The sequence below is a fragment of the Anguilla rostrata genome, chromosome 1 (assembly GCF_018555375.3).
Source record: "Anguilla rostrata isolate EN2019 chromosome 1, ASM1855537v3, whole genome shotgun sequence".
Lineage (NCBI taxonomy): Eukaryota > Metazoa > Chordata > Actinopteri > Anguilliformes > Anguillidae > Anguilla > Anguilla rostrata.
The window spans coordinates 69115911-69127937 of NC_057933.1; the positions used below are offsets into that span (position 1 = coordinate 69115911).

The following is a 12027-nucleotide window of genomic DNA, read 5'->3' on the forward strand; positions in this document are numbered from 1 at the left end:
TGGCGAATTAGCAATTTACCACAGCAGGGCCCAGCAATATCAGGTCAAGCACACACTCATTAAGAACTTGCATGACTAAGAACAATGCATGGATAAACAATGCAGTTTGTTTAATACATTACTCATTTCCAAACCAAACTGTGAATCTATTGTTTAGTGTAAATGCACATCTTAACCCATCCAATCTTCAGTTCCTGTTCACAAAATAATGCATACACCAATGATAGCCTCATCTCCTTTCATGTTGCACTGCAAAAAGGATAGCCATTTTGCTTATTTAAACATTTTTCTATTCCTTTCTGATTCGTACCAGTTACTTCTCTTGAGCAGCAGTTAGCCATATATGCGAGAGTTTGACCAGCCTTTAGGAGACAGGAGGAGATGCAGAGAGTAGAGACAGGTGGCCATGCAGAAGATCACTGACACTAGTAGTGGGCCATCAAGTAGTCATTAGTCCTGGCCAATTTAAATGAAATTATTCCGCTCTCCGTTCTGTCACAGCTCTGCACTGTCAGCTGCCAAATGAAATTGCACAGCATGTCAGCCCTTACTATTGGCTGAGCCTGCGATTCTGTTTAGAAGCATCTAGAATCGACCATAGGAGTGAAAGAGGATCTAGAGAACCTAAACGTCACACGATGCATAGGTGCCATTACAGAGCATTAGCCAATTACTGATAACGGCCATGCGAAGGAACCGTTTGAGCTGGTTGCAACAGGAGTGCTGAGCAGTTCCACACTCACCTGGAGGAGGCTTCTCTTTGAACATTTCCACTCACAGGACGTCCCGCCACAATGTCCCATGGGAGAATCTGAAAGGGTCACACCAGCAAAAGGATGTCATGGATAACAGGGGAAAATTAATTCATTGAGACCCTCAAGGTTCTGAAGCCAATTACTGTTTTAAGCGTACATTACCATTAACCTTCTATTCAGACTCCTGTTTACACTCATGCATCCCTCCTCCCCCATCATCTGAAGAATATCTACTTACAAATTACTCATCCCCCGAATCAGCTATTAAATCTCATACTTAATCCTTCCTTTTCTCAAGCACCTGTTTTGAAATACACACCTTGCCAACATGAGTGTGCAGATTTGCTTTGGGTGTCCCCTTCTGCTGAAGACATACCTGAGTAACAATACCACATCAGCAGTTCCTTTCTCTTCTCACATTTCACTTTGTGCCCTAAATTTACTTTGACTGCATATTTTCTTAGTATTCTCAATTCCACAACCACAGGGTCCCATACATGATGCTTTGAGCATTCCTCCAAAACAGAATCTTTCACAATCCTTTGGTCCACACCATCTTCTTTGGTGGGTTGCCCTCTTCAATTCAAAATTTAAGCTCCCAGGCAGCAGGAACCAGGTTTTTCACCAAAAAATATTGATACTTGCTGGAGTTCATAATTCTGTTGACTTTAATAACAGTCCTAGGACATGTACGTAGTTGCAAAACAAACCCATAACATCAAATTTCACCAGGTACAATGTCCTTTTCAACTTAAGCACTCCCCTTCCAAATTGTTCGGTTTTTTTTTTGCACTTATTGATTATAAGTGGCCCATCTAGGTCTTCTTGGTGATATTGCATTTTTGTATTCCTAAATCTAACACTGGTGCTCTCTACTTCTGTACGACACCCTGTATGAGGGCGTCCTCTAAATGATTGTAATGTAATTTGACACCGAAACCACCTCCGGTATCTGTGGCTAAAACGTTTCGATTCTGGTCTCACAGGAACATAATAAATGGCCCAATCAAATTTCCCAGCTCCAAACTCTAGACACTTTTTTCTCCAATAGAGGCTTTTTTGTTCTAGCAGCCCTTACCTTAACCCTATTAACATGGAGGTGGCATCTGATGACAGCTTTTGAGACCACATTTTGCAGATCTCTAACTGAGGTCAGTGAATTTCTCTTTGCCTTCCAGACTATCTGAACTCTCTCCCAGGCGGCTCTACCAATGTTCCAGTGGCTTTAAACTTCTTAAATACTGAACTAATAGTGGAAAGAGGCATCTAGTGTCCTCTTTGTCTGTAACCATCACCTGATATGTGATGGATGTAAATCCGTTGATTTGTTTCCATGATGACTGATGCCACGTGTATTTTATTGTGTGTTACCTCATTTTCACACCCCATTGAAACAAAAAGCCAGGGGAGGCCACAATACAGTTCCATGAGATTGAGATTAACTGAAAAAGTAGCATGTTAATGCAGATTTATTTTATGTGGATTTCATTCAAAATAATGATTAGGGGTGTGGGTAATTGTGACATATTGCTTGATAAATCTTTTTCTCAATTGTATTAGTATAAAAGAATACAATTTTCAAACGTTTTAATGATACAATACATTACCTGTATCATTCATACTTGATCTCAAGTGCAAAATATAGCCACAATGTTATTTGAGACTATGGGGCACATGTAGGCATGTTCTTTTGCACCCGTAATCTTTACTTGCAGCTGAATTTACTGTTATTACACATCTCCACTTTATTCGCAATGAATAGAATAGCCCAGCAGGGTTCCTTTAAAAAAAGAAAATCAATAATGCTTAGCGTATGTTACCACTCACTTTATACCATTAGGACACTTCATTATGGTTTATTACCTAATGGGAAATGATACCCAAAATCTCTTCACGGGAAGCACTGCTGCCATCTGGGAGGGTATTTCAGAAAAAACTCAGAGTTACCCAGCAATAGAAAACATAAACCGATTCTGCCAGGTTTTCGCCAGTATCCAGACTGACCGTGGCAAAGATAGCTACAGCTCACAACTGAACTTCCGTGGGCGGGGCAGATTATTGCAGCCTTCAGCCAGGAATAAATATGATTAAGATCACATATGTAATATCATAATCATGGGGAAAGAGGTTTCATGACAAACACCCCATTACAAAAAACCCATTAACCTTTATGAAATGCAACACCCATCACATGCAATGGTCTGAGGCTAGCTGTGGGTGGAATCAATGTTGTGAAAGTTGACAGAACCCAAGTTCTGGTCTGACCAATCCGTGCACTGTGTGTCATTCTACATGGCCCTGTGCCATGCTACTGCCCCTTCTCCATATGCAATAATGACTTTAATGATGCACCAGCGCAACATTTGCACTTTCCTGAATCTCCCCTTAGCCTCAAAACAATCTGGTGCTAATGGTGCCACTTTTTAATGGGTGATTAGTGGGTGATTGAGTGTTTGATTGGGCTGAGCCCTTACAGCACATGCAGTGCACAACCCTACAGCCAATACAGGAAGTGTCAGTTTCAGAAAGTAAATTTATCCCACCAGTTCTATGGGTCCCTTTCAATTAAACTCTGAAATAAAACATCCACTTGTCCACTGAGTGCCTTGTTAAATGAAATTGGTTTAGAAAACCAAGAAATGTAAATTGGGGCTCAGACATGATCAGGTTTCAGGTTTAAGAAATCAGGACACAGCCATAACAAAGAACCAGGAGCTCTTAGTCGACTTGCAGACGCATAAGCTTTAGCAGAAAGGGGAAATGTATGAAATGTGTTTCATTAGGCACACTGTTTCTCACGCATGCTATGACTGTATTTACATTTACTTGAATTAAAAGATTCTTTTATAGCATTACCTAAAGTCCGAATTTAGGTTTTCCAAGTAAGTATCATTGTCAGTACTCCGTAGAACCTTGCTGTCCCCTCCAGCATTCAAATCTCAAGGGAAAGAGGTAGCCAAAACAATTTAAAATAATGGGCTCCAACCCAAAATGTGTGAATTTCGCAATCACCATTTGTGTCCTAAATATGCTGCACCTGACTGGGACCTTTTCCAGCACGTCAAATGAATGTCTTCAGGCACAGAGATACTGGTGATAAAACAATGGGGATCTCTGGACACGCAGCATCCTCTCTTTACTGAACCTGAGCCTGTGTGCACGGTTATTTATGTGCGCAAGGACTGGGGAGGATGTGGTAACAGCAGACAGGCTGTAGGGCACGAGCGCGTGTAGAGCGGCTTCAGACAAGGCCCTGTTGCAGTGTTTACTCTTCAATTTTATGGGGAGAAATCACTGCCTCGCAAATGCCCGTCGCGTGCACCCAAAAACCAGGATGTGCCTTCCATTCTTCCACAAGAGATACATTTTGCAACTCACACTCCACTATTTTTGTTCTTTTAATCATCAAATGTAAGAAATGCCTCCTTTCACTTAGGCTACCCTCCGCAGAGGGAACTGGATGCCTGTCTGAAGTTCTTTTGTTTGCTCAAAAGCTCATTGATCCCAGAATCTAATTTTGCCTCACATTCTCTTATACATGATATCACAGATACTGCCTCAGTACAAGGTTGGGGGGAAAAATCCATTATATTTCAGATGTGCTAGAGCATCAGCTCATACTCTGAATAGACTGCTGGGGCAAAGAAGTGCAGAAATATGCAAGATAGCCTAATGTTAAGAAATCAAGATGCCTCCAAAACCACTTAGAACATAACCTTGAAATCTTCACATGTAAAACACCAGTGTAGAAGCTTGTACATAATGTCTCGTTGGAAATCACAGATGCTAATATCCAGCAATATTTTTGCCCTGTGATCGTTTGTATTTGTACTGTACAGAAGCATTTGAGCAGAAGATCCTTGAGTTATTCTGACTGTAGTATGTAGGGATTCTAACAGTCTTGTTTTACTACTGAAATGTGTGCCATGTTATGTTCCTTGCAGTTGAGATTTTAATAGTTTGATGGCAGGAAGGCAACAGAATGTGAGAATAAAAATACATTCACAAAATATGAACCAATATAAGAACCAATCATTCAGGCACTAAACTGTGCGTTCTACTTTGCACAGTTAGCCTAAATGCACACAAATGCAAAATGCTTGCACAAAAGCCCACCATCACTGAATCAAAATGAGAGCAGCATGGCTTGGTTGCAAACTTGGTTGGAAGAGCAGGAACTGAAAATAAACTGTGGAGGTTTCTACAAATAACATTCACAAATTGGCCTTGGATTCAGGTTCAGTTGATTATGAACACACATGCGCCCTTCATTATCACTTCTAGATAAGACCTGTTGTCTTAAGGTACTATATATACAGTAATATAGCCTATCACCCATGGCTCTCTTTGGAAGATGACATTAACTTTCTAGCTCTAAACTGCAGCCTTGCATGTCATGCTCCATACAGGAAGCCAGCCTGTAATCTGATAACGTTGGAATAGTAGGGAACTAGTATTTGAACTGTCAATATTCCCTAAATTAGCTCGATATAAAGCTATTTGTGACATAACCAGCAGTGTATTGCCTCACTCACAGCTAAGTAAAAAAAGGGTCTTAGGGACAGTGGGGTGGCTTATCCCAGGGGTAAACCCACCCTGTTCCTTGGAGATCTACCGTCCAGTAGGTTTTCACTCCAGCCCTAACAAAACACACCTCATTCAACAGCTCTTGTTAAGCTGCTAATTACTACAGTCAGGTGTGCCAGCTTAGGGTTGGAGTGAAAACCTACAGGATGGTAGATCTCCAGGAACAGGGTTGGTTACCACTGGCTTGTCCTGCTGAGAGCAGGCAACAGGACAGCTGCGTCGCATCATGGACCTGTGACCCGCTGCGGTCAGCCGGACCCCCACTTAGCGCCTGCGCAACCTGCTTTAAAATGTGTCCTCCGCAAACTCAGTACCTGCGCAGGCGTAGCGCATGAACTGCAGAGTGCAGACAAGCAGAAGCTGACTTGACGCGTGTTGGAAGAGAGCGTGCGCTCATCCCAGACTGAAAGAGGAAGGTGCCGCAATGAGCACAAAAAACACATTCCACACTTGGAGAAAATTGGATACATTTCTCTTCCACCCCACTGGACTCAATTTACTGCTGTATCTGCAGTTTCAAAAGTAGTTTGAGTCAATGTATTTGATGATAACTTACAAAACAAATTGTTAAGACAACAGCAAGTTTTAAGGGGTGTGTCATGAATGAAAGTTGCATTGGAAATTTCAGGGTGCACTCATTATGACAAGGACCAAGCTATAAAATGCAGACTTAGCCTTCTCCATAAGTAACAGCCAACGACATAAATGTGGGACATAAAGACCAGTTTACTCATGTTCTTTTTCGGTATGGCAGGGGAAATATTAATGACCAACAGACACATACAACTGCCTAAAACTGAATTTGCCTTCATTTCCCATGATACTATGCAGACTGCTCCAGCCCAGGCGGTTTAATAACTGAAAACACTCAATATTTGAACAAAGATTTGCAACTGGTTAGCAGCTGAGAAAACAATTCTTTTAGTTAGGTAAATAAATGTTCAGGACAGTTGAATAACATCCAGAATCCCTTAATGTGTGTGTAAGAGAGAAAAATCTCTGTATTTCTAAGCCTTTTTATCCATGTTTGTGGCCCCCAGAGCAAAATAGTGTCTATTTGACGTACATGGAACGTCGCCAAGTTGTCCGTGGGACGTCTCCCGAGTAACCAGAATGACAGTTGATAAAAGGCTGATATCTGGAAGTCGCCGCCATACGTCCGTACACTTCACTTTTTATTGTGATTTAGGGCGAGTTAGAAGTCACCGTTTGACATTTAACAATATTGTAGCGGTCTAGTTCGACATCAGCAGATACAGCATCTAATGTGGATGTCGACTGGACGATGACAGGAGAGCCAAGAACAACACACCCATTTCCACTTAATATGCTCTTCCATGCGACGTCGCTTGCTCACTGGAGTGTGTGTCTCTAAAATGAGTATAATTATACAAACATAAGTGTAGAGCAAGGGAATGCAAGTGTGTGCTTTCATTTGCATATAACAGTACATAAGCCATTTTTTGTGTGTGCACTCGCCTCTATGCATGCTAAATTTCCATTTGCTAGACGCTGATAAAGAAAGAAGGTGAATGTGAGAGAGGCCGCCTCTGTGGCAGGTGTTTATGCTGCATCTGCTCGGTTGCCTGGACCTGCCTCCAGGAAACTCAGTGGGACGGATGAGGGGCCCAGATCAATACGGCTCAGAAAATGCAGAGATAGACAGGGATGGATCACCTTTCAACTTCAACGGCACTCCTGTACAGAGTACCCCGCCCCCACCCCCACCCCCACCCCCACTACCCAAACCTCGGCTTTGGGCTGCTTGCGTAAAGCTCTGGGCTTGATTGACCTTACAGAAGTAGGCGAGCGAGTTGGGGAATTAAAAGAACGAGGGACGCTGTGATTTTATAAGCACCTTCTAAAGCACCTTTCTTGGCTGCTGTTCAGAATTCCTTTCGACACGCCGGAGTCTGCAACAGGAATTTCAAGAAACAAGGGAACAAAACAAAGCAAAATCCCTGCTAAATGACCTTCTTAAAACTTTGCATTAACTACCCTTTGCATAAATCTCAGACACCACAATGCCAGTGTGTCAGAGACCAATGCAAACAGCTGCACCTCTGCAAGCATCTTTGACACCACAACCTAATGATGACAAGAATGACAAGCTACAGTTCACCTACATCACAATCACGGTTCACAACATTGTGTACAAATACAAACACTTTTGCATTGACTATTTAAATTAGGACACATGCTGAATTGATGCCCTTCTGGTGTTATCTTGGCTACTTTGATTTCCACTTAAACGCAGAATGGTCAGATTGTGAACGTCAGACATGCCCGTTACCTGCAGCCCTGTTTGCTTGTAATGTTAAAGCGTGAGCTGTGTTATAAGTGCTAGTTATAGCTGGCAACAAAAAAAAAAAAACTTGACAAAATGTGCGCTCCCAGTTAATACGTCTTATGTTTTCGAAGAAACGGGGCACTGTGGTTTTATTTATGTATTCATTGATTTATTTATTCGATTCCGTAGGATAGCTATGATACAATGTATAAAAAGTTGAAAATATCATTACTATAACTTCGACGTAGTAGTGAACAAACAGAAGAGGGCTAGCCATTCTTGCTGCTAACTTAGCTACTAACTGGAGATTTTAATTAAAAAGTGACGGTACCACGAAAGAACATCCTTAGAAAGGGACAAATGGAACTCAAGAATTTGGCAGCATACTCTTGAATAACTTAGCTGCTATTAGTCTACATGAAAATTACAGCTGGCTGGGTTGTTAACGTAGCTAGCTAAATGTGTCGACACAAGCCTTTACTTTACATCAAACTGCCAGTTACCCACCCAAGTTACTAGTTAACGTCAGGTGGTTGTCCGTTATTTCAGTCACACTCACACCAGGTATGCAACGCTGACTGAAACAGCTGGCTGCTGCGCACTTGTCCCTACCTAATTGAAACAAATTGGTAGCCAACAGTACCCCCAGGACAAAGGTGAAAATGGACACTCAAAAATATTGCGGTAATTGTCTTCATCAAATGAATCGTTGGGAAGTATATCCTGAAATAGCCAATTCGATGTTGAGGGAAGTATATAATCTGGTTTGGAAATCCGTTAACAAGCGAACGTTACATTTATCGGGCTACAGAGATGGCTCGCTAATGTTGGCTTGCTAACATCACCTAGCTAGATGGCTAACACATTGTGCAAGTAGTCATCTTTCTGTATATTAATTCATACACCAACCAACAAGCCATTTAGCCCAAACCTACAGGATTCTGGTAACATAACAACCAGGTATTAAACAATAAGACAATTTCAATTTGGATAGCAACATCAATTGACAAAACTGGCGAGCATCGCACCTTACCTTTTCAGGTTCTCCCGTTTCTACAGTCGCATGTGGGAGACATATCTCTCTCTCCCTCCTTACACCTTTCTCTGCCCTTCTCCGCTTTTTAAGGCCACATTGGTATGGTTTTACATGCACTACAGACCCTAACTACCCCATCCAACGCGTGCACTGGTACTGTTCAAGTGCGTTTATTAACACTGGCCAAACCACTCAATGAGAAGTAAGAGATAGGAGGAGAGATGGGAGGCGGGGCGGTTTTTAGCTATCTCTGTCCCCTCCTCCATCTCCTCCTCTCAATACCCCCGAGTATCTTCGTTTACTGCTATTCTTCTCCCCCTGGGTCGTTTCGCTGTCATTAATCTTATTTCTTTTGTCTCCAGACTCCCCCCTACCCGATCATGTAAGAAGTACGAGTGCCGTTAAGTTAGCGAATAAGTTGCTGTATAGTTAACATTAATTGTTCTATTAATTAGGCAACGTCCTGTAAAATTCAACGGATAGATATCGATATATCATAAGGCGTACCAGTCACGTAAGTTTCGGCGGGAAAGAACTATACTAATAGCTAACAACTGGTTATTGCAAACTAAGGGCTTTAATAACAGCACATTAGTTGGCTTATTTATAATGTTAACTGATTTTAATTTTTTTTAAGAAACGCTAGCTAATTTGTAAAGTAGTAGCCTATGAAGATATACTGGAGGGAGGATATGGAGGATGGAAGTAATCAATTGCAGTCATCAATTCCAACTACGCAGAAAACACTGGCTGACATTCACAAAAAGTTCAACCATGGGACAAAAGCTATTTTTACAGAGCTATTTTAACTGAGTTGTGAGTATGGATGAGTAGTGGACACCCCAGTGCGTTCAGCTTCTTCCTATCCCATGACTCCCTCTGGCGGTTGCTTTTGTCAAATTGGTACTTCGTGTGTAGCATGCACGCTTGTTTAGATAAAAAAATAATCAAATGATTGGGAAATAGAGCTAATCTTTAGCTCTAAATAAAAGTACATTTAGGGCATATCACTACAAAACATTGACTGATGCTCAAGTCTGGTTAGTTAGGGCGATTTGTTTGCAGTCTTATTAGAACAGCCTTTATCGGGACAATTTGAGAAAAATACTTCATGACTTTTAAGGTAAGGGGTGCTGCTAGCTCCACCCTTGGCCTCCCCAATGCGCCCCATTATTACAGCACAATTTAAAATGCTATGTAAGCTACTTGGCATTTGACAAAAGGCAAAATGGGGGACTCAACACACAAACAGAAAAATGGTCAACCGGATACCATTAAATTAAACCTGATGGTCTGTACTTTGTGTCATTCATCTTTTTATCTCAAGTACAAATGTCTTAAGTTAAGTATATAGTGAAAATAACTATATATAAACCTGTATAACCTGTAAGCTCTCTTGGGTATGTGCGTATATACATATCTAATCTGATATGTCTTTTTTGTGGTTCAGTTGTCTTGTGATTTTGTTTGATTGCAGTGAAGAGCAAACAGGTTAAGATAAACTATCTGTCATACCACGAGGAAATGATGCCATATGAAGTATTTAATATTTTTAATTCTACTGTAGAAATACAAAACTGTTATTTCCATTGAACTGGATCTGGATTAGAGAGGCCCTATGTGATTTCTTTGGCAAAGGTGGTGGCCAAGTCAAAGTCGATATTTATTAAGATGTACCTATATCTACTGTTGGTCATAACTCCTTTCCCATCGCACAGTAATAAAAAATATCTGTCACTCACATCATATCCAGTTTCAGCATAATGTCATGTTAGTATCATAATTCATACCTTGTGGATTATTGCCTAAAATGCAACCAGAATAGGGAAACAGTTACATATGTTGCAACTAAAATTGAATTAGGTAAATCTGAATTTATATTTCATAATTTGAAATTGTATTGATTACATTGAATTTGTATTATATAAATGAAAATTGTACGTACAACTAAGGTTTTTAACTGAATGCTGTGATTTGAATCTGAATTTCAAAAACTTCAACTTTCATGGATCCCCTTGAAATTAAGTTTTTTCAATATTCATTTTCAGTTAAATTAAAATCTAAATTTCAAACTAGCAAGCTCTGTTCAGCCTTTCAACTCTTAAAAGCCATGATTTCAAATTAAAATCTGATTATGATAGTATATGTGATTGCACACTTGCAACAAATTATTTGCATGATACAATGTCTTTAGCTTTAACCATATCATCTTCCCAGCAGTTTGGCATGCCATCAACATTGTTTAGAAAATGTCAGGCTTTTCCCGCTTATCTCAATAATGTTTGCTCATCTTGATGTTCAGTCGTGTTCCTCCCCTTTGAACTGATTCCCATTTTTGCTTCTGCCAGCATCTAGGTCTGGAAAGTGCTACTGGATGAAGACTAGGTAGAGTCCAGTCCTAGATACTCGCTCAGTGATACACAAGTTCACTCTGACATGGCAGTACAGTTGTTGTGAGGTAAAGCCTTTTGTTGAGTATATTGTATAAATCAGGAGGGATCTAAAAAATTATATTTAAAAAAAAATCCTTAATCAACACAATCCATGGCATTCTCTTGTTAAAGTGATAAAAACCTGCCATTGCCAAGATATATAATCTCAATCTTAACTGTAGCGTGTGGAAAATGCTTGTTTTTTCCCAGTAATTGTTTGAGACAAAAAAAAGGCAACAAAATACTAACAAACATGGATGTGATAAGTATTTGAATGCATTTGAGAGTTCAGATTTCTGAAACCGCCAGTCTGTGGGTTTGTTTTCCTGTCTACCTACTGAGAGATGTTCAGGCTCTCATCTCTCCTTTAGCTTTAGAGCTAGTGTAAGAAGCAGCTGCGGCAGAAGTTTCCACTCCAACAGCATCAGCGCTGACATATGATGCTGACGAAGTCATGGCAACTCCTTATTTTTATTGATTTATTTTTACTTCCTCACTGGAAACTGGCAGCTGTGTGTTAAGCTGTGGAAAGCACTCCAGATCCAACAGCAGTTGCACAGAAAACAGTGGCGTGAACGTTAACCTTAGCAATAGTGACAGGCACGCTTTCTTCACCTTCTCATTGCATACACAATAACCTAGCCAAATCAAGTGTTGATGAAATATGTCATCAATATAGACAGAATCAGTGGTAGCACTGCGTGTACAAATGCTGGCAGGTTTAACCGCAAAGAAATGTGTTTACAGCACAGTGTAAACACCTTTACTAAAATTCTTTATAAAACCATGTGACAGTACAGGACTGGCAGGTCATGATGTTACAGCAGTATGAATATAATGAATTAGCCTAGCAGGATTCTCTGCCTCTCTTAACTCCCAGTGCAGTTGCCACTGTTTCAGCCCAGCCCAGTGTTTGACCGCAGGGCT

General features: G+C 40.7%; 1 protein-coding gene across 1 annotated transcript in view; it reads right to left on the reverse strand.

The window, feature by feature from the left end:
* atp8b2 (ATPase phospholipid transporting 8B2) overlaps window positions 1–8923 on the reverse strand; it is a 49045-nt gene extending 40122 nt beyond the window's left edge. Inside the window, exons 1-2 of the mRNA XM_064353685.1 lie at window positions 8666–8923; window positions 744–811 (exon numbers count right to left, since the gene is read on the reverse strand). Of these exons, the coding sequence (XP_064209755.1) occupies window positions 744–768 (25 nt within the window). The 5' untranslated portion in view covers window positions 769–811; window positions 8666–8923. The remainder of the gene's footprint in view (window positions 1–743; window positions 812–8665) is intronic.
* Between the last annotated feature and the right edge of the window lie 3104 nt (window positions 8924–12027).